General features: G+C 55.8%; 2 protein-coding genes and 1 non-coding gene across 7 annotated transcripts in view; 2 read left to right on the forward strand and 1 right to left on the reverse strand.

The window, feature by feature from the left end:
- The window catches only part of CAPZB (capping actin protein of muscle Z-line subunit beta), a 136,176-nt gene extending 133,243 nt beyond the window's left edge, over positions 1 to 2,933 (forward strand). For all 5 annotated transcript variants that reach the window (XM_049700611.1, XM_033433122.2, XM_004272477.4 and 2 more), the window contains one exon: positions 2,078 to 2,933. Coding sequence is in view for 2 of the 5 variants with exons in the window: in XM_004272477.4 (XP_004272525.1) it covers positions 2,078 to 2,165 (88 nt within the window). In the remaining 3 variants the exon portion in view is untranslated. The remainder of the gene's footprint in view (positions 1 to 2,077) is intronic.
- On the reverse strand, positions 2,646 to 22,885 carry SLC66A1 (solute carrier family 66 member 1). The gene is made up of 8 exons (XM_049700614.1): positions 22,800 to 22,885; positions 17,658 to 17,877; positions 12,887 to 13,016; positions 12,141 to 12,228; positions 11,178 to 11,320; positions 10,915 to 11,007; positions 10,131 to 10,328; positions 2,646 to 8,526 (listed from the first exon to the last, which is right to left on the reverse strand). The coding sequence occupies exons 2-8, from the start codon at positions 17,819 to 17,821 to the stop codon at positions 8,467 to 8,469; spliced, it is 876 nt and encodes a 291-aa protein (XP_049556571.1). The 5' UTR covers positions 17,822 to 17,877; positions 22,800 to 22,885; the 3' UTR covers positions 2,646 to 8,466.
- TRNAK-UUU (transfer RNA lysine (anticodon UUU)) lies at positions 18,377 to 18,449 on the forward strand. Its single transcript has one exon. It is a non-coding gene; the product is annotated as a tRNA-Lys (tRNA).
- Position 22,886: the final 1 nt, after the last annotated feature.

The raw sequence follows: 22,886 nt of genomic DNA on the forward strand, positions 1-22,886 counted from the left end.
AGGCGTTTGGAAACCCAGCTGGGCAGGGCTGTAGGGCCTGGGCTTAGGGGCTTCTTCCCAGGCCCAGGGGCTGGACTCGGAGACCCTGACCCGGAAGAGGCCCAGTGGGGGGGACAGAGGTGGGGCGCCTGTGCAACCAGGCGGAGCGGCTCTTCTGCAGCCGTGGGACCGCAGCACAGTCTGGTGTGTGTGTGTACCAGCATCAGGCCTGGGGCGTCTGTCAGCCTCCAGCCTCATGCTCGGACCGTTACACTCCCATCAGAGCATTAAGAAAGCCCCTTTTAAGGCGTTCCATATGGTGCAGTTTCCTCTCCAGCCCCTCAGCTTTTAGGGTGGGTCTAGAATCTTCTGGATCCCTCACCTCGGCTAGTCCTGTGGCCACCCACTGGAGGCTTTCTGACATAGATCCCCTGCAGCAGTGGGCAGCCTGGCACCTTCTGTCCAGGACAGGCCCTCCTTCCCACCTCCAGGCATTGGTTCCGAGCTGCTTGGCAGTGACCTTCCCGAGCTCCTTTCCCTAAACGAGGGTCCTGCTCCTTGCACCTCCAGCCGTTCCAAGCCTGACCTCCTGTTCCTTACCTGGTTCTAACTCTGGAAATTTCTCCTTTGGGGGGTAGCGGGGGGCTGGGTGCAGCCCAGGCCTGGCGTGCCCCTTCCCAGAAGAGCCAGCACCCAGTCAGGCCGGGGTGCCGTGGGAGCCACCACTCCGCCCACCGCATCCTCCCGCTGGGCAAGTTAGCCTCCCACTGGGAGCTTTCCAGAAGCCCGTGGTGGGCTGGCTGAGGTTTGCAGCCCGAGGGCCACCAGGGCCGGTGCCTGACCCTCCCTTTGGCCGTCGCAGAGCAGAGCAGAGCAGAGCAAACACTCAGGAAAGTGTATTCAGCGGCATCAACCAAAAGTGTCAGCGTTTCTCGTGGGAATTTTTGTAGCTGCGCATAGACTCTTTCAAAGCCTCGTCTCTGCCTCCTCCTTTACCATCTCGAGGGCACTTCCCATGACGTTTCCAGGACTCAGTAGCCAGAATTCCACGTGGGATGCTCCTGGGTCCTGCTTCATTGCATTTCACCCATATTCGGTGGGGGGGGATTATTTTTGGGTCTCTCCTTCCCATTCTGTTTCACGGCCAGTGCGTGTCAAGCGTGACATTCCCGTGGCTCCACAGCATTCCTGCAAGGTAGCCTTCCACTCTTTCTTTCCACTGCTTTGAAACTGTTAAGGAAGTTTATAAATAGTTTAGTAAGTTCCTGGTTAACCCACCCATGGAGGAAATCTGACAAAGTGATCATTAAGGTCATTGCCAGGAGCATTTCTCTGAGCCTCAGTTTCCTCACCTGTAAATTGGGAATAATGCTCAGACCCCTCCAGAATGCTTGTGAGAGTGAAGTGTGCCTGAGAAGCACTCTGTAAACTGTACAACCTCTACAAAGGTTAGCTGTCGTTCGCTCAGTCTAACCTGTGCGTAAGTGCACTCCCGTGAACATTTCCCCACAAATTCAGGATTTGACAGCAGCGACCCAGGGCCACTTACCTGTCCCCTCCTGCCTCTTGAAGTTCAGGCTGAGGGATTTTCTTGGCCAAGTTAACTTTTAGGCCGAAGCCTAAAAGTGCCTGCCCGCAGGTGCTGCCCAGGCAGTGGGCTCAGACGTCCGAGGTGCCGGTTCCTAATGCTCGCCGGGTGGCCAGCCCTGCACCCCGTGCTTTGTAACGGGGTCCTTATCTCTCGGCCTCTGGCCTGAGTCCACAGCTGGGCTGAAGCACAGACGGTCTCTGCTGTGGCGTGCTTGGAGGCCCACTTCTGATTCAGGCTGACATTGGGATCTGTGCCCCAGAGTCCAGGTCATGCCCAGCCTGGTGCAGAGGTGGGCCGTGGCCTCCCCCGCGGGGCCGGCCTCGGGCTCTGGGCCCCTCTGCCCCCTCCGCACAGCTTGCAGCTCGCACTCCCAGAGGATGGGGAAGGGGGCACCCAGCCCAGTGACCCGGCCCCTCGCCCTGGACGCACCGGCAGGGCAGCCCTCGGCCCCTCGCCGCTGCATTCTTCCTGTTCAGCCTGCTAATGACAATTCTTCTCCCCGGACAGGTCTGTGCAGACTTTTGCAGACAAATCAAAACAAGAAGCTCTTAAGAACGACCTGGTGGAGGCTTTGAAGAGAAAGCAGCAGTGTTAAGCCTCTTCTTCCCAACTAACCGGACACGCTGCCGTGCGCTCACTAGATTCCTTTCTTAGAAACTCGTTTTCTGCTCCCTCCCTCGTCCCTTCCCTCCCCGCCCCAGGTCACACAACAACTTGCATCACCACTGCACAGCGCCATCTCTCCCTGAGAATAAACCCTATAAACACCCTTCTTGTCTCTGAGGCCTACTTCCCACCACATTTTGCTATCAAAACTCAGTATTTCCATAGAAACCATGTTTTCTGTTTGCCCCGGCCCCCCCGTCTCTCCACCACCACCCATTTATAGGCATAAAATACACTGTCTGTCTGCCTCCCTTCCCTCCCACCCTTTTGTTACATTGGTGTAAAAAATGTAAAACAAAAAAATTTTATGAAATAACTGTGGTGTGTGAAAGATAGAAGAAAAACTGGAAATCTGATTCCACGTGTGTTTGGGAGTTGCTTGGGGTTGGGGGTTGGCGGGGACAGGGGACAGCTCTGGGAGAAAGGAGAGGTGGCCCTCAGCGTCGTCCCGCACGCCTGGCCCCTGTCCCGCGGAGACCACACGGTGGGGGGCGGGGACCTGCGGACCGTCCTGCTCTTCTGGCCAGGTGCTTTTCTGTCAATTTTTATGGAATGCAAAAGGAGTTTTTGTTTTATTTTGTTTTTTTGTAAAGCTTAAAAAAAAAAATCTACATCTTATACTTGAGCTTCCATACTTAAAAAAAAAAAAGGAAAAAAAGAACAAAAAAATAAATAAAAAGAAACTGGGATGCAGTTAGCACTGGCCTTGTGTTCTTTCTTGCCTGCCTAGCTGTCCAAGCATGTGAGCCCGGCTGGGAGGGCTGACCCCAGTGGGGGCGTGGGGCCCACGTGGTGAGCGAGCAGGGGGTCCTTGCAGATCTCCAGCGGCTTCTCTGGGCCCCCGCTCCGCGCAGACCCTGCCCCACCTGTCCTGAACAGCTGGGGCCATCCCATCATCAGGTGTGATGGGATGGGGGCTCTCCCCCACCTCCCCTTTCATTTCAGCAAACACCTGCTCTGCGCAGGCATGTCCACACTCGTCCCACGCCATCTTCACAGCCCTGGGTGACGTGGGCAAACAGGTTGGGGTTAACGTGCCCAAGGTCCCTCTGAGCTGTAGTCCGTGCTCTCCCGGCTGACACCAGGGCAGCTTGGCAGGGCAGTAGGGCCCACACCCCGGCGAAGCCCCTCTGGTTTGAGGTCCTGGGTCCCTGACACGCCTGTCCCCGAATCCTTGGGCCCAGCTCCTCTCTGCATGGTCTGATGAGAAAGTTCCCAGATGGGGCACATCTTTACTGAGTGCAGAGTACCACTGAGATAGAGACGGGCAACAGGAGAGACACCTGCGTGCAGTTCCTTTCAAGGACCTTCAGGTGGAGAAGATGAGGGAGGCGGACAGGTGAAGGCCAGAGCTCTGTCAGTGGACCCAGAGCCCTTCTCCAATGGAAATGACATCCTCGTGGTAGAGTGCTTGGCACAGATAAATGAGTTCATGTTTATCAGGTGTTCGATCACGTGACCAAAATAACAATTGGAAGCCAGAAATGGTGACTGTGATGTATGCCAGGCCTGATCTTCCATCACTGGAAGAGCCATCACTGCTGTCTTTTGCTGCTAAGTCAGGCCAGTGAGCTTAGGGACACTGGGCCCTGAGACCGGGTTTCCTCAGTGAGGGGCAGCCGGACCCAAGTGGCAGAAGAGGAGTGTGTGCCCCTGGCTTGGGGCCACCTCCCAGCTCGTCCTTTCCCTGCTCTGTGGGACCCTACCCGCCCGAGGGGTGGCGCAGGCCTCGTGGACCTGTTCACGGCCCCTCTTGCTTCTCTGGTGCCACCCCCTCCCCGCAGCCTCGGTGCAGTGTGGCCACGGCTTTCCCTCATCCCCACCGGGTGACCCACAATAGGCCAGTTACGATGCTCTCTCTTGAGAGACTGATGCTGAAACAGTGCCATTTCATTCCCACCAGGAATGATTCCCGGAGCTGTAGTGCCTGTCCTGTCCTTCCAGACACCGATGGCTCACCTCTTAACCTTCCCTCCTGTGAGCCCACAGCCGGCCAAGAGCCTCTGCTGCTTGCTTAGCAAGTGGGCTTCTGCTCCTGGGAACCAGTGAGCCCTAAAGAGGCTGGAAGAAAAAGGGCACCTGTGTCCAGCATCTGCTGAGCCAGTCACTGGGCCTGGGGGCGGCCTTTGCTCTGAAGCCTCAGAACAAGCAGAGGCAGACAGCCTGCTCCCACTGGGCTATGCGGCCTGGAACTAAGATCACACATGCCATGAGTGGCAAAAAAAAAAAAAAATCCCAGGTTCGCTAAGTAACCAAGGGGACCCTGGGCTGGGAGCGCCTGGGGCCGGGCACTGAGGATGGGTCTGTGGGCTAGTCCTTCTTTGTAGATGCCACCTGCCTGCCCCCCACCTTGAGGTTTGGGGTGCCCCAGGCATTTTCATAGACGGCATCTCATTCAATAGCTAACACGTAGACAAATACCATATGCTATCACTCATATGTGGAATCTAACTTTTAAAAAGATGCAAATGAACTTACTTACAAAACAGACAAAGATATCGAAAACAAACTTAACAGTTACCAAAGGGGAGGAATAAATCAGGAGCTTGGGGTGAACATACACATACTACTATACATAAGACAGATAACCAACAAGGACCTACTGTATAACACAGGGAACTCTATTCAGTGTTCTGTGATGATCTATATGAGAAAAGAATCTAAAAAAAGAATGTACATGCATAACAATCACTTTGCTGTACCCCTGAAACTAACACAACATTGTAAACCAACTATACTCCAATAAAATTAAAATTAAAAAAAAAAAATAGCTAAGGGACTTCCCTGGTGGCACAGTGGTTAGGAATCCGCCTGCCAATGCAGGGGACACGGGTTCAAGCCCTGGTCCAGGAAGATCCCACGTGCCGCGGAGCAACTAAGCCTGTGCGCCACAACTACTGAGCCTGTGCTCTAGAGCCCGCGAGTCACAACTGCTGAGCCCACGTGCCACAACTACTGAAGCCCACACACCCAGAGCCCGTGCTCTTCAACAAGAGAGGCCACCACAATGAGAAGCCCACGCACCACAACGAAGAACAGCCCCCGTTCACCGCAACTAGAGAAAAGCCCACGTGCAGCAACAAAGACCCAACACAGCCAAATAAATAACTTAACTAAAAAATTAAAAAAAATTAAAAATAGCTGACATGTAAAGCCGCCAAGGCAGGGATCTTTGGGGGTGGCTGGCCCAGCCTCCTGCTCCCTGTGTGGGTCCCGAGGGAGAAATCCTCCTGGACCAGTTACCAGGGCAACTGGTAAGTGCAGAGCCTGGGCCTGAAACCAAAATGCTAGGTCCACACTTCAGGCGGGAGGAAGGTTCTCATCCCTTCAGGCCACACCTAGAGGTGAAGGCCCTACCAACGCTTGCCTGCAGCCAGGGGAGAAAGGCAGTCCACCCAGGACCTTGCACCTCAGGGACCCCACCAGCCGGTAAGCATGGCCCAGTCCGGACAGTGGAATTGACTGATGGTCACACTGGCCCTTCCGCTCTTTGGGAGGAACACGGGGAGGGTCCCAGTACGGTGGACACGCTGATGAGCCTTCACCCGGCACGACAGGCTTGCACCTGTCCCGTTTACCCACTGCCACGACGTCCTCCATCAGGCAGGGCGTGCCAGTGTCTCCCCCATCGGACTGGGGCTTTCATGAGGAGGAAGGAACCACAGCTCTCGGCAAACTGGGTGGCGCCTGCCAGCAAGAGCCATCACCCCATCACCCCCACCAGGGCAGGGGCTGTGACAGCTCGTTCTTTCTTCCCCACCCAGCTCGAGCCCAGGCCCACACCTGGGTTCACACTGCCAAGCTGAGCCCCCAGGTCCTCAGGCCGGGAGGGCACCAGATCCTGGCTGCAAAGGGCACTGAGCCAGCTGGGGCGGGCGTGGGCCCTGGGGGTGGGAGGCACCATTCAGAACAGTGGGGAGGGGGCCTGAGCACAGCAGGGTTGCGCCGCCCCCGAGGACAAGGGTGAGGCTGGACGGCACCCGGCCTGAAGCCCTGGACCCCCCGCCAAGGGCGGAGGCAGGGATGGGACTCCGAGGGCCGGGTGTGGGATGGCCCCCGCAGCTGAGGGACCTCATGTGGATAGAACAGCTGCCACTCGTAGCTGGGGGACCTTGGGGAAGCTGCTTAGTTCCTCAGAGCCTGTTTTCCCATCTGTCATGTGGCTGTGATGACTGCACCTGCGCCACCTACCGCAGTGGGGGTTGTGGGGACTGAGCGAGGGTACAGCCCAGCCTCGCCCCGCACACAGCAAGTGCTCAATAAACAGCTGCAGGCCAGGTGACACCCAGGGTTCTGCAGGCCCGCCCAGGACAGGGCTGAGGCGCTGCACCCCACTCGCCCCACTGCCCAACTGAACCTCAGAGGCGCCCCCCTCCCTGGCCTCCCCAGACTCCCATTCCCTCCTCCTCTTCCCCCAACCAAACCAGGTCACCTGCTGTGAGCGCTGGTGGCTGGCCCTGCCCCCACCATCCTGTCCTCACTCCAGCCCCACCTTGGGAGCAGCCCTGACTCCCATCTCCAGGCCTTTGCACACACCCTTCCCTCTCTCTCAAGATTCCGCTCCCGGGCCACTCCTCCACGAAGCCTTCCCAGGTTGAGTCGCCTCATTCCTATGGCACTTTGTACCTTCTGGTTACAGTCCTTCCCTCTAGGGCCCGGCACCCATCTCCCCTCCTTGAGGGCAGGGACCAGAGCTGGTTCACCCCCATCCCAGACGCCCAGCACAGCGTGGGCCAGGGTGGAGAGGAGAGCTGCGCTTGGCACCAAACCGGGGCAGGCGTCCCCTCGCGGCCGAGGCTACAGCCCTGTGGCCGGGCTCCTTCCTTTCCCCACGGTTGGAAGAGGAAGATTCTAACAGAGAGGCTCACGCTGAGCCCCAGCTCCTCCCTACCAGCCTTAGCCGCACCTGGCACCACCCACCCTGATGGCTCCTGGGACCGGCTGTGTGGGGGAGCGGGGCGGGGTGGGGGGGAGGTGAGACAGCAGGCCAGCAGGGAGGGGAGCTGGCCCCTCCGTCCTCAGGCATGCATGGGGTTGTGGCCAAGAAGAAAGTGGACTCAGGTTGGGGTCTGGGAGGCAAACTAAAGTTGGGGCACAGGAACTAGAGCTCGGGGCTAAGCCCTGCCCTCCTCTCCACCCTTCCCGCCTGCAACACTGGCACCTTCCCCATTTATCTTCTGACTGTCCTTCTGCCATGTCACCTCTTCCAGGAAGGTCTCCCTGATTTCCAGGGAGATCTGGTTGTCCTTCTCCTCCAACTAAAAATGATCAAAGCTAACCTTCAATGAGCTCCTTCTGCACGCCAGACTTCAGGGCTAACATCCATAAGCACACCATTTTATTTAATCCCTAGAAGGACGTATAAAGTGGTAATACTGTCATCCCATTGCACAGATGAGGTAACTGTGGCACAGAGAAGTTGAGATGCAGAACCAAAGTCTGAACCTTAACTATTCCGCTTCTTGCTGAGCACCGCGGAGCAGGGATCCTGTTGGAGGAGTGTCTTTCTCACTGCTGTGTCCCCACCACCAGGTGTGGAGCCTGTCACAGAGAAGCAGGTTGAAGAAACTGGAGGCCCAAGAGGCTGGGCAGGGGCGGGCCAGCAGACACAGTCCCCTCTGGCCTGGCTCTCCCACATCCTGACCCCTTAGGCCCCCACTGGGGCCTGTAGGTGGGACCCCGATCGCCATCCAACACTGTGCCCAGAGCAGCGCAGAGCCCGGCACCGGGAAAGGAGCACCAGGACGGGCCTCACAGGGAGCACCGTTCACTAGGCCATCTGCAGTCGACGGTACAGTCCAGGGTGCACCAGGCTGAGCTGGGCTCCTCCCCAGGCGGTTGGGTGGGGGGGGCAGGCAGAATGAGGTAGGTGAGCTGAGGGGCAGCTGCACTGTCTTCTGAGAGGCGAGGTCTCGGCTGCAGGCCCTCCCTTCAGGCTCCAGGGACAGTTGCCTCAGACCCTGGCGGTGAATCCCAAGGCGGGGTGGGCTGGCCCTGGGGGCTGACCTGCTCCTGGAAGAGTCCGTCAGTCAGGGCTTCCGGAAGGGTCAGCTCACGAGGTTTCGGAGGTGTTGGGGGTAGGCGGTCGGGCCGGGAGTTCTAGGCACCCCCAGCTTCCTCCACGGCCCAGCCCAGGGTCAGCAGCACTGTCACTGCCCATACTTCTCCCTTCCTGAGTGGGGCATCTGCAGGTCCCTGTCATCCTGGGTTGGCCTGGGTCTGGGTCCTGCTCAGCTGGGGAGGAGTGGCTGGCGCTCTGATGAGGTGGCGGCATCCCTGTATATCAGGAACTGTATGGAGATCCGAAGGAGTCAACGTCAAGGCCAAACGGAGCACAGCCTGCGTTGGACCTGCCCCAGGGTGGCCTGTGGCCCCATCCAGAACTGCTGCCCTCTTCCCTCCCTGCAACTCGGCCAGGTGGGCAGGGTCAGCCATGGCCTCCTGGCCTCTGCTCTTGCTGCCTTCCCACCCCTCAACCAGCCAAACCCCATTTATCTGCCAAGTCCAGCGCTTGGGTCTTCCTCTCCAGGCAGCCTCCCCTGACCCCAGCCCCAGGATCTTGCCCTCCTCTCACCCTACAGCATCCTGGGGGTTTCAGCAAGTGGCAGGGGCCATTTTGGGGCACTAGAGCTTAACTTTCTTCATCTCTCATTGCACCCACCAGGAACTCCGTAAACGTCGAAACAAGGGCCCCGTTTACCTCCTCCCAAAGGAGATGCAAATAATGCCCTGCTCAGCCATCCAGCAAACATTTACTGAGCACTCACTGTGTGCTGGGTCCGCTGCTGGGTATTTCCAGACACCTTAGCTTATGTAATTGCCCCATGACCTTGGTGAGACAGCAAGATGAAGACATGGAAGCACAGAGAGGCTAACGGTTTGCTCTGTGTCACACAGGACGCCGGGGAGCCAGGATTTGAACTCAAGTTTTTCCATCTCTAATTCACGTGCGTGTGTCTCCACATTGCAGCTTTCCTTCCTCCTGCCTGGATGGGCTGATTTATGCCCTGTTCCCCAGACCCTCTGCACAAGCTGTGCCAGGAACATCTCTCCCTCTCCTGTGCCTAACTTCTCGTTCAGGGCACAGTTGCAATGGCACTAGTGGAGGCCTCTGCTGAGCCTCTAAACCAGGACAGACAGGCCCCTGGTCACACACTCTTGCAGTTTTTCTGTGTGCTACTCAGTAGCACCACAATGAAGTAATTATTTATGATTACGCGTATCCTGTCTGCCTCCCCACTGAACTGTGAGCTTCTTGAAGGAAGGACCATTCTGTTCTTACTCACAAATAGATCCGGTACCTGGAGGGGTGCCCAGCACATGGGAGGTTTGGCTCTTGGATGTACGGATGGATGGATGGATGGATGGGTGGATGGGTGGATGGGTGGATGGGTGGATGGGTGGATGGGTGGATGGGTGGATGGGTGGATAGAAGGATGGATGGATGGATGGATAGAAGAATGGATGGATGGATGGATGGATGGATGGATGGATGGATGGATGGATGGAAGGATGGATGGAAGGATGGATGGATGGATGGACGGACAGACGGATGGACAGAAGGATGGATGGATGGATGGACTGGATGGAAGGATGGATGGAAGGATGGATGGATGGATGGAAGGATGGATGGATGGATGGATAGATGGATGGATGGATGGATGGATGATGGATGGACTGGATGGATGGATGGATGGATGGATGGATGGATGAAGAATGGATGGATGGATGGAGAGATGGATGGATGGATGGATGGATGGAAGGAAGGATGGATGGATGGATGGATGGATGGATGGATGGATGGAAGGAAGGATGGATGGATGGATGGATGGATGCTGAAGCCACGTGCAGGCGGAGGCTGCTGTGGCCCCCCCGACCCCACCCACCCTCACACCCTGAAGGATACGATGGTGTCGAGCAGCAGGACGCCCAGGCTGCCCACGAGCCAGGGCAGGTGGTGCAGCACATAGCTGCCCTCGCTCTGGCCCACTTCAGGGTTTTTGAGCAGCACGCTTAGCCCGTACAGCGTGTTCCCCAGCATCACCAAGGCGAACAGCGAGTAGGAGATCCCCTGGGTCGACTTCCGCAGGAACTGGAAGCGAGGGGTGTAGGGTCAGAGACCTCAAACGGGCCTCTTGTCTCTCTGGACTGTAACTGTCCATGTGTCCGTCTGCCCTGTCACAACGCACATGCTCCGAGCAGACTGCACACGGTGTGACCAGTGTCGACACGGGCCTGCTGCCCAGATCAGCCCTTTCCAGGGCCTGACTCCTCATCCCCGTTCCAACGTCATCTCCCAGGCCACCCTGCCCAGGTCGCAAGAGACTAGGGCTGCCCCACCCTGCTCGCCCCAAGGTGCCTGCTCCCCAGCCCTACTCTGACTCACTGCCCAGCAAGGCTCCCCCATCTCTGGTTCCCCACCTTCTCCTCTACTCTCAGCCCCTCGCTCTCACCTGACCTCCGACCTCCCCGGGACACATGCAGGTCACATGTACCCCTGGATGGCAGGCATCTCATGCCCATTTCCAGAGGCAGAAACTGAGGCTTGGAGAAGTGGATTCAGTCACCCAAGCCAACAGTGAGTGTGGACCAGACCTGCTGCTACTCCCTAACCCAGGGGCCCGAGCTGCCAGCCGGCTCCTCTTCCCGTGGCCCCAGTGCCCCTGCCCACGGCTCACATTGGTGCGGATCTGAGGCAGCCGGGAGAGCAGGTACAGCATGCTGGACACGGAGCCGATTACGAAGCCAATGATTTCCTGCTGCGTGAAGGGCTGAGAGGGCAGAGTGGAGTGCTCAGTGCTCAGCAGGGGCTGGGGTGCAGCCTGAGAGCCCCAACTCCCTCCTCGAGGGCAATTCCCCTGACCTCGTGGTCATGCAGGGGTGGGCCCTCGGGGTGAGCCAGACCCCCACCCTGCTCTACTCTCGCGTGCCCACACCTCACCTTATTGCCCGGCTCCACAGACAAGAGCGTCCGCCCCCGGAAGACCTCCCTGGGGGCAGCCACCAAGCCAGCGCTGCTCAGCAGTGGGGCGGTACACGCCACCCCCAAGATGAACAACAGCACAGAATTGATGGGGGCAGACCCTGGACATGAGGCAGGAGGGAAGCTGAGATTAGGGATCTGAGTGGCAGCAGACAGACTGGGCTTTGAGTCCTGGCCTTGTCCCTCAGTGGCTGTGTGACCTTGGGCAAGTGACCTAACCTCTCTGAGCTTTTATTCCTCATCTGTAGAATGGGTATAATGAGAGTACCCTTCTCCTAAGGTTGTAAAGGTAAACTGATGAGGGCAGTGGGGGCAGGAAGGGAATTATGGAGCATGGAAATGCTGAGACAGCCCCACCCCCAGGTGCCTGGATCATTTCTTGTACAGCCCTGGATCCGCCCCTTCTGAATCCTGTGTGCCGTGTCCTTGTTTCCTCAGCTCCAAGCCCAGGGCCCGGCACTGAGGAGCAGCTGAAGCCATGTTTGCTGAATGAGAGAACTTAAGTGAAGGGGACTCCCTGTGGTCCTGCCCGGATGTGCTCACTGCCCTCTATCTCGGCTCATCAGGTGATCAGGGCCCCAGCTTTCAGATAAGGCCCCGAGGAAGCCCTTTTTTTTTTTTTTTTGCGGCACGCGGGCCTCTCACTGCTGTGGCCTCTCCCGTTGCGGAGCACAGGCTCTGGACGCGTAGGCTCAGCGGCCATGGCTCACGGACCCAGCCGCTCCGTGGCATGTGGGATCTTCCCGGACCGGGGCACGAACCCGTGTCCCCTGCATCGGCAGGCGGACTCTCAACCACTGCGCCACCAGGGAAGCCCCTGAGGAAGCCTTTTTGAGGTTTGTTTTATCACCAGCAATGGGAAACCTTCCTCCTCCCAAGCTTCCAGGCCTCCTGGCTGCCCTCAGGGATCCCTGTACTCACACAGAGAGGGGCGTTTCTTAAACTTGTAATGAAAGTACAGCGACAGCATCAGCACGTCGGCTAAGACGTAATACACGGCTGTGTAGGTCTGCAAGAGAAGAGGGAGCCCAGGGCGCTGGCTGCAGTCCCCGGCTCGGGGACCACACCCCAGCACCCGGGCAGCTCTGCCCCATCCCAGCTGGGTGACCCTGAGCAAGTTGCTTCACCTCCTGGAGCTTCTGTTTGCTCATCTGGAAGGGAGGGGATCACAGTTCCCACCTGGCAGAGCTAGAAAGCAGGTAGGCAAGGGCCTGGCAGGTGCCCACCTGGGCAGACAGAGGAAACGGTGGCTAGCATGACCAGGCAGGACAAAATGGGACTCAGAGGTTAAGTGGAGGCTACCATTTGGCCTGATACAGGGGCGATTTACAGCCCCCCTTGGGAAGACAATAGAGTCCTGATTTTGAGTCCCAGCTCCACCCAGCCACAGAAGAATGATAGCACCTGGGCCTCCCAAGGGAAAACCTTCCTCCTCCAGGGCCCCATGCCCTGAAAGCTCAGTCAGGATCTTAGCACCTCAGAGGTCAAAGACCCCAGCCATCCTGTGGTTTGATGTGCTCATTTTGTAGATGGGGGAACTGAGGCCCACAGCCCATTGTCACACTGTGCGGCAGGCAGAGGGCTCTCTCTATAGCATGGGGCCCTCGTAAGATGGAAGCCTCTGCAGACTGTCCCTGGCAGCCCACCCAGCCCGGGGACCAGCCCACCTGCAGGGGCAGCTGGTCAGCAAGGAAGGAGCCAATGAGATTGCAGGAGTCTCCACCGATCCAGCCCAGGAGGAACCACAGGGACAGGGCCTGGTCCATGTTGCCCATCTTGCAGGCCTTGATGTACTGGCTGTGGCGGAGGAGGGAGACGTGTGCTCAGGGGCCGACGGCTGTGATACCGCGTGGAGGGTAAACATGGGAAGAGCCAACACGGAATAGCAGGGCCGGGGCGGCGTCTGCACGGGGGTCGCCTGGGAGCTGATCCTTCCCGCAGGTGGGATCCTCATGGGCCTTTCTTTGCCCTTTGGGGATTCTTACCAGGGGATCCCTTCCAAGCCAGGAGCTCCATGGGACATGCATCTTTCCAGAGAGGGCCACTGCACGATAGATTCTCCTCCACAGCAGCCTCTTGGTGGGGACCTGGGGCCTTTACAGGGCCCTGATGTTTTGCGTCAGACCCTGAGAACCACTTCATAGGGACCCTGGGTTCTCTCTTCTATGGAGGAGCGGGAGGGGGGTTGGTGTTTGGAAGGAAGGAGGATGGTGGTTGCCCTACAGCCGAGGCCTGGGCGATGCCCTATCTCCAGGGGAGATGGATGATAATACGGGCCTGTTATCTTCAAAGGGCAACAGAGAAGCCTCGGGCTGTGGCTCCCAGAGCTCTGATTACAAGCCATGGGGTCAAGTCTCGATGGGCTTCTTTGGGGATGGAAAAGTCAGGGAACCAGGATTCACACTCAGACCCTGAGGTTCCAGGCTTGCTCTGAGTCGTTCCACAACGGCCATCTGCTGCTTACATTTCTCTTTAATCATCTGCATGTATTTAAATTAGTAAAAGGTAACTAAACAGCACCTCACCCCACCTTCCACCCAAGACAGAAGCTAGGAAAGCTAGGCCTGGCCCTGGCTCTTCACGGTCATCCTTCCACCTCCATCTCCTGCTGACCCCGCCCCCAGCTCTTTAGGTCTCCCACCCAAGCCTGTGTTCCTTGTTTCCAACTCCCTCCTCCGACAGGGGACACTCCGACCCCCACCACCTCTTCACCAGGACTGCCTTCTCTTCCTCCAAACTCTGCCTCAGCAGATGGCTCACCCAGTCCCTCCTCTGTATCTTTCAGGAAATATCAGTTCCTCCTCAGGGCCTTCCTAGAAGGGAGCTCTGCCAGCATTGGTCAGTTCCTCCTGGACTCAAGCTTCCTGAGGGAAGGGACAGTGCCCAGCATGGGCCTGGCCTGGAGAGGCCCTTCATGTTTACCCCGTGGCCCTGCCCTTCCAGGATACTGTGACTTGAAGGGTCTCCATAAATTTCAGGGAAAGTGATTTTGTCACACTCAGGAAAGGCCGAGTCCTAAGGAGAAGCAGGAAGGTGGCTGCCCTCCCTGCCATCACCTGGGGCTCCTCCCAGACCTCTGAAACCCCCTCCCTGGTTAATCAGCCAGGCTCCGGCAGGGCTGGCACTATGCCCTGGTGGAAAGGGGAGGCCTCAGCCAGCTCCACCAGCTTCTCGTGCTTCTGGGGGAGCTCTCACCCCAAGATGGGGAGTCTCTCTCCCTTGGCCTCCACCCATCACCCAAACCTGTCTGCTTTGCCTGCTAAGGGCCACCCATCCAATCCCCCAGACATCATTGCTTGCTGGATGCCTTACACAGCCTCCCTGCCTCCAGTCTCTCCCCCGTCCCTCCAGTTCTCCTTCCCTAACAGAAGGTCTACAAAGGCAAGGATGGGGTCGGTTTTGCTTACTTCTGCCACATCTAGTATGGCAGCTGGGACAAGGTGAGTCAGTAAAAATGTCAAGCCCTAGGCAGCATGTTGGGACAACTTGATGAGATAAGGGTAGTCTTTTTTTTTTTTTTTTTTTTTGGCCACTGCATGGCTTGTGGGATCTTAGTTCCCCAACCAGGGATTGAACCTGGGCCCTCAGCAGTGACAGCACAGAGTCCTAACCATAGGACTGCCAGGGAATTCCCAATGGTAGTCTTTTTAACACATGGTACTGGGACAACCGGGTACCACATGCAAAAGAACGAGGTTGGATCCCTACCTCACACCGTATACAAAATACAACCCAAGCTGAGTCAGAGCTCTACATGTAAGAGCTAATTTGTGATACTGTGATTTACAATAAGAAATATATATATTTGGTCTTCTTCCCTGTTCCCTGCACAGAGCTCTCCTAAGAATGTCCTAAGGGGTGAGAGAGAGAGAAAGAGAGAAAAAAAGGTGTCTTTTGTAATGTTAATAAGGTGTCTTTTGTAATGTTAATAAGGTGACTTTTGGAAAGCCCTTAGGTCACCTGAGGATAAGGACTCATTGCCAGGGGAACCAACAGTAAGATTAGAAGGTTGGGACATTTGGTCTCAGGGGCCCCTGTCCCACCCCCCTCACCCACCTCAGGGGAGGAGAGAGGCTCGAGATTGAGCCCAATTGCTAATGGCCAATGACTGTGCAATAAAGCCTCCATAAAAATCATTCCTCTGAGTTCTGGGAGCTGCTCTAGCAAACTAATCAAACCTGAGGAGGGGTCGGAGGAATCTCCATCTACAGCTGGAGGCCAGAAGCACAAATGACAACCTGGACCTGTGACTGGTCTCAGAAGCGGGGAGGAGGGAGCACTCCTGTGGGACTTGCAGGACTGGGCCCCTAACCTGTGGGATCTGAGGCTGTCTCAGGTGTAGACAGTGTAAGAAGTGAGTTGATTGCTTGGTGGTGTGGCAAAAAAACACATCAGAATTGGTGTCAGACTTGGATAAATCTATATAAAACTCTTAGAAGATAAGGGTGAATCTTTGTTACCTGGATTAAGCTATCGTTTCTAGACATGACAGCAAAAGCACAAGTAACAAAAGAAAAAAACACATAAATTGGACATCATCAAGGGACTTCCCTGGCGGTCCAGTGGTTAAGACTCCGAGCTCCCATGCAGGGGGCTCAGGTTCGATCCCTGCTCGGGGAACTAAGATCCCACATGCTGCACGGAGCGGCCAAAAAAAAAAAATTGGACATCAACAAATTTTTGAATTTTTGTGCTTCAAGAGACACCATCGAGAAAGTGAAAAGACAACACACTGAATGGGAGGAAATATTTGCAAAATATATCTAGAATCTTATAACTCAAGAGCAAAAAGACAAATAATCCAATTGAAAAATGGGCAAAGAACCTAAATAGACCTTTTTCCAAAGAGAATATAATTTGGCCAATTAAGCTACTTAACATCACCAGCCAACAAGGAAATACAAATGAGAACTATGAGATACCACTTCACACTCACTAGGATGGTATAATAAAAAAGACAGAAAATAACGAGTGTTGATGGGGATTTAGAGAAATTGGAACCTTCATGCGCTGCTGGTGGGAATATAAAATGGTCCAACCGCTTTGGAAAACAGTCTGGCAGTTCCTCAAAAGATTAGACACAGAGTTACCATGTGACCCGGCAATTCCACCCCTTAGGTATATACCCAAGAGAAGTAAACACACATGTCCCCACTAAAACTTGTACATGAACATACATAGCAGCCTTAATCACACTGGCCAAAAGGTAGAAACCACCCAAATGTCCATCAATGAACGAATGAATAAACAAAAGGTACACACATACAACGAAAACTACTATTCGGATGTAAAGAAAGAATGAAGTATTGACACTAGCTACGTGTGACGTGGATGAACCTTGAAGATGTTATGCTGAGTGAAAGAAGCCTGTCACAGAAGGCCACATGCTGTGTGATCCATTGATACGAAATGTCCAGAACAGGCAAACCTACAGACAGAAAGCAGATTGGTGGTTGGGGCCGGGAGATTTAGAGGGAAACGAGGAATGACTCATTTCTTTCTGGGTTTCTTTTTAGGGTGACAAAAGTGTTCCAAAACGGATTGCGCCAATGCTTACACAACTCTGCGCATATACTAAAACCTTGGACTTGTACATTTAAATGGGCTAACTCAATGGTATATGAATTATCTCTCAATTAAACTGTTATCTTTCTCCCTCAGGAGAAACAGCATAAGATTTCCTAACAGTGGAGAATGCCCTTACATTACAGGGCCCTGGATGACCTCTTTGACCTCACCTCTCCTCTTCGGCGCCCCCTCTGCCCAGCCATGGGACTGAGCTTATGGTGTGTAAAGGCCATCCTCATAGCAACCCTGTGAGGTAGGGAACAACATTCCCATTTTACAGATGAGGCGCAGAGCAGTGAAGGGACTTGCCCAGGTCACAGTGTGTCCACGTTCCCTAATCACAGCAGTGGCCCTGCTGTTTTGTAATCACTGCTTGTCCTCCACCAGACTGTCACAGAACAAAGGCCAAGTTCGATGCACCCCAGCCCTCCCACTCCTCCGCCTCCTCTCTGACTAGCTGTGCAATTCACAGCAAGTTAGTTAACCTCTCTGGGTTTCTATTTCCTCGTAAAGAAGCGATACAGATTGTATCTATTTCACAGGGTGGTTATGAGGATTAAATAGGGTAAAGACATGTCAAGTGCTTAGAAATGAGCTAGGTACACAGTGGGCACTCACTGAACAGGTGTTATTATTATTACCTGTGTGTCAGCATGGTCCAGCACAAGGCGGGGCCTACAGTGAGGTTTGCTGTAGGGCCCTCCAGGGTGGGCTGGAAGTCAGTCAGTGGGGGTGGGAGAGGGAGCACACTTGGCCTTGAGTCTGGAGAGGCCCAACGCCAGCCAGCGAGCCCCTCTTCGGTGCAGCCCCAGGAGCACTTGCCCCACCCGTGCAACCCAGCCCTGGCCCCACCACCCTGATGCTACTCACGGGAGGGTGGACGCAGCAAAGCAGAGAATGGAGATCAAGCCCAGGCCCACGCTGGCCTTGTCCCAGACATCCCAGGCACACTCGCCAAACACGTCCCATATCCACTGGCTGGAGCCATTGGGGCAGCTGGAGAAGTTGCTGGAGCCCAGCTTCCTCCAGACCATGGCTTCGGAGGGAGGGAGGGAGGGAGGGAGCCGGTGTGCTGAGGCAGGCGACAGCTCTACAGGGGACAAGACAGGGGCCTTCAGCCTTGGGAGGTCTGGGTCCTAGTCATGGTCCCGCCACTTTGAGCCCATTCCAGCCTTATCACCCAGCATGGACTGAGTCCCTGAACCAGAGAACACGATCAGTACAGAGATCAAAGTAACCACATATGCAGGGAGGGCACTGGATGTGTGGTCAGAGACAGGTGCATTCGAATCCCCACTCTGCCTGTTAACGCCTCGACTTCGGGCAAGTGACTCAGCCTTGCTGTGCCTCAGTCTCCTCATCCGCAAGATGGGGCGATAACAGTGCCTCCCCCATACAGCTGTGAGGGTTCAATGAGTTCACAAATCTAGTGTAGAGAACTGAGCCCTCAAACCATGCCACCTTTGTTCTAACCCTTGAACATTTCAATTGTTTCCCATCTTTTCTTCTTGCAAATCACGCTGTGAGGGTCTGCTGAGACCAGGCCCACTAAGTACATCCTCTCATTTAAAGTACGGCTGTCCTGGGAATCCCCTGGTGGTCCAGTGGTTAGGACTCAGCACTTTTACTGCTGGGGCCTGGGTTCAATCCCTGGGCAGGGAACTAAGATCTCACAAGCTGCACCACTCAGCCCAAAAAAAAAAAAAGTATGGCTGTGCCCTAGTACATTGGTCAGATGAGGCAAGTGGTGAAGAAGGAGCAGGTGAGTTGCACACATGGCTGGGATTCAAGCTTGGCGTGCTCAAGCCGCATTCTCCCGGCAGCTCGCGTGTGTAGGACGCCTGCTGGCAAAGAGTCCGGAGCCACCTCCCCATTCTCACCGCCGACAAAGCCAGGAGCTGGCTGGTTGCGGGGCAGGCAGCGAAGTCCCCACCTGGTGTCCTAGAGCAGTCACAGCCTGTGTGACAGTCCCAGAGGAGGAAGAGGAAATGGGGTTGCTGGGCAGAATCATCACAGCCCCTGATAGCTGAGCACTTTACCAGCTCTGTGCTAAGCACCTTACGTAGGCCTTTCTGCATTTTGCTGCACATCAACTCTATGAAGTGGGGGCTGCTGATATGTCTGTGTGGACTCGGGGAGGTGACTTGCCAGGGCCACCCAAGCAGGAAGCACTCAGAGCCACCATGCTTCTGCCCCTGGGAACGGCGGCACCTTCCTGTGGTCTGCAGGGCCGCCCAGGGTCTCATGCAGCCAGAAGACAGGCTTCCCCTTTTCTCACTGCGCTCAGAGGGGCTTTCCTCACCTGGGATGAGGCTCTCTCCAGCCACCTTCAGTTTCTGCTTGTGTCAAAAGACCCAGGATCCTCGTAAAGCAATGCCCCACAGACAATGCCAGAGACCAAATGTTTACGTCCCTCCTGTCCTGTTGAAATCTAACCCCCGATGTGATGGTATGTTTGAGGTGGGGCCTTTGGGGAGTATTTAGGTCATGAAGGCAGAGCCCTCATGAATGGGATTAGTGCCCTTATAGAAAAGACCCCAGAGAGCTCCCTCGCCCCTTCTGCCAGGTGAGGACATATCGAGAAGACAGCCATCTATGAACTAGGAAGTGGACCCTCACCAGACGTTGAATCTACTAGCACCCTGAACTTGGACTTCCCAGCCTCCAGAACTGTGAGAAATCAATGTTTGTTTCTAAGCCATCCAGACAAATGGTATTTTGTTACATTGGCCCGAATGGGCTGAGACACCCTGGCTGGACCCTTGGAACTGCTGAGGCCACAGCGACCTGGGAGCGTCAGGCAGGGAAAGGAAGCGAGTCAGCTCCTTTTCTTAGGAAGCTCTAGGCTCTCAGCTCTAACATGACTCAACAGCGAGCCCCAGAGCTGGGGGCAAGGGCACCCCAGGTCACTGCCTGCCTGGTTCACTGCAGTCCCTCCGGGGCCCTGCAAAGGGGGGCTGAAGGTCTCTTCCTGTACCTTGGTGACCACCCCCCCTTGACCTTCAGCACAGCTGATGTTGGAGCCATTTATCTGCCGTCCTGCCACCAGCAGCTGCAAGGCCACCCTAGGTTAACACGCAGTCCAGGTAGGAGCTGGGTTTCTGTGGTGCCTCAGGCATTTCAAATCAAGTCCTTTTGTTCCCCAGCCACCCCTCCAGTGGACCACTTCCCCAAGCCTCCTCTTGTAGAGCCTCAACACACCACGGCAGGTCATCACAGTAGTATACTTCCATCCTCATTAACTTCTCTGTGAAGGGAACACTGTCATTCTACAGATAAGGGTGAGTGGCCTTGTGCAAGTAACAGTCTGAGCCTGCGTATAAAACAGGATAATGACGCTCACTCCTTGGGTTTGTTGTATAGATAAAATGCACATAAAGCTCTTAGCCCAGGGCCGGACACAATGGTAGTGACTAAGAATGAGAGACCAGTATCTCAAGCACCCTGAGGTCACTCTCACTTCCTCTCTTCACCAGGCTAGGGAAGAAAGAAAGTGGACACACGCCCAGTGAAGGAGGGATGGGTGTCTTGGGGGATGTACCATGGCTCATAGGGCCCAGGGCCCGGGGCCCTGGGTGGGTGGTCCCCTGTCCATGCACGGGGTCCACGCACAGCTCGGGGCTCAGGATACTTTGAGACACGCCTGAGCCCTGAACAGAAGACACTTTCCTCTGAGGGCCACTGTGCACAGAGCCTGTCACCCGTGGGTTCTGACCCAAGTAGGAAGCCAGCCTGGGCCCAGGCCTGGCTTCTGAGACCAAGCCCACCTCCTAGTCCAACAGCACTGAGCAAATGGATGGCCAGGGTTGCAACAAAGGTTGACCAGGTCTGTAGGTGTGACAAGGACCACAACAGGGGTGCCTTGTGGGTTTTGTTTTTTTTAATTGAAGTCTATAGTTGATTCAGGGGTGCCTTGTTATCATGGAGGGCACATGTTTGAAATTCAGGATCAGTGTGTCAGAGCTGGGGATCAAGGACCTTGGGTTTAAGAAGCTCCCCCAGCGTATTCTGACCACATGTATTCTGTGCACACGACCACACTTTAAGAAAGGCGGAGGGGGCTTCCCTGGTGGCACAGTGGTTGAGAGTCTGCCTGCCGATGCAGGGGACACGGGTTTGTGCCCCGGTCCGGGAAGATCCCACATGCCGCAGAACGGCTGGGCCCGTGAGCCAAGGCCGCTGGGCCTGCCCGTCCGGAGCCTGTGCTCCACAGCGGGAGAGGCCACAACAGTGAGAGAGAGGCCCGCGTACCGCAAAAAAAAAAGAAAGGCGGAGGGACTTCCCTGGTGGTCCAGTGGCTAAGACTCCACACTCCCAATGCAAGGGGCCCGGGTTCGATCCCTGATCAGGGAACTAGATCCTGCATGCCACAACTTAGAGCCCACATGCCGCAAGTAAAGATCCCACATGCCGCAACGAAGACCTGGTGCAGCCAAATAAATAAATAAATATTAAAAAAGAAAAGAAAAGAAAAGAAAGGCAGCCCTGGAAATGGCATCCGCTGCCATGTAACTCGTCCAGATCCCAAGCTGAGTCACAGAGCTGCTCCCCACTGAAGCTGCTCAGGTAAGTCCAAATGCCTTGAGACTGAGCCCCAGGGTACTCCAAGAACTGCCCTCCCCCCATCTCCTGTCCCTCCCTCTAGGCCTTCAGACGGTCATTCCCAGGTCTCCTGACTTCTGTCCATGCCATCTCTTCCCCTAGGTTGGGCCTTTTCATCCTAGACGGCATAGTAAAGAGAAACTAAGACCCAGTTCTAAATTGCCGTCTCAGTTTAGAGGGTCCTCACAGGAGCTGGCGGGAGAACACCTGTCCCCTCTTCCCTTCCCTCCTCCACAAACCCAAAGAATGTTCATCACACTCCTCAGCCACTGCTGCCCTTTAAGCCCACTCCTCTCCCTTCACCCTAGTTGTAAACTTATTCTTAGGCCCCGGACACACCAGGTGCACAGTAAAGGTTCAAAAAACAGCAAGACAGACACGGAGAGGGGGGAGAGGGAGAGAGAAAGGAAGGAAAAGAAGGTAGGAAGGGAGAGAGAGAGAGAGAGAAACAAAGAAAGGAAGGGAGAATGGGAGACCTAATTGTGAGCTTGGATGGCCTAGGGTTGAGGAGAAAGCACTCTGGAACTGACCTGCCTAATGCCTACTAGTAATGAATTCTGGTCAAGTGCCTGAGCCTCAGAGTTCCACCCTGTAAAACGAGGGAATGATGCAAGTATCCACCTGCTAGGCTAACGGCAGAGTTAAATGAGAGAATCCAGGCTGAGGGATTAGAATGGTGCCTGGCACAGGTTAAACCCTCAGTAGAATAACCGGGAATGGCTATTATTCTGTTCTGTCTAGAGCTCTCTCCCCTCCCCCCACACGGTTCCTGGCAAACAGCAGGCTTCAGGAAGCCTTGAAAAGACAAGACTGCGTCAGTCCTCATACTTCCAAACACAGACTCCCCATGTACACACTTGGAAACCTGTCCTAGGCATGGAGTGGGAGGGGACAATCTGGGCTCCCTGCAGAATTGGGGAGCACCTGAGGGGAGAAGCATCCCGCCTTGGGGCTACCACCCACTCCAGCCCTCCAGGTCCTCGGTCACAACTCCCTCCTAGTGACTCAGCCGAGCACCGGCCGCCTGTTTGGCGGGGATAATAACAGGGCAGCCGCTGGGGTCGGCGCTTATTCGCCGCGAAGCCCCCCTCTGGCCCGCCCTGGGGAAAACAAAGTCGTCAGAAACGCAGGGGCCCGTCGGCCGGGAACAAGAGGTGAAAAAGGAACCCAGACCCCAGGCCCTAGGTCAGAGCGGCCCGAGGGGTCATGCTGGTCGCCCTTGAGGAGGGGGCCCTGGGCCCCCGCCAAGGGCCTCCCAATCCCAGCCCAGAGCCTCGCTCCAAGATCTCGCGCCCCGAGGTGGGGGCAGTAGCCCCAGGACCATCCAGGGGCTGGAGGAGGGTGTTGGAAAGATGTAGCAGGGAAGGCCCAGAGTCCCGAACCGCAGCCCCAGCCCCAAATTCGGCTTACCAAGTCTAGAGCCTCCCCGCCGCCCGGCTTCTGGGTTCTCCAGCTCCTGCCTTCATCAGCTGACCAGAAACCCCGCCCCGCCCCGCC

The sequence above is a fragment of the Orcinus orca genome, chromosome 1, assembly GCF_937001465.1.
Source record: "Orcinus orca chromosome 1, mOrcOrc1.1, whole genome shotgun sequence".
Taxonomy (NCBI): domain Eukaryota; kingdom Metazoa; phylum Chordata; class Mammalia; order Artiodactyla; family Delphinidae; genus Orcinus; species Orcinus orca.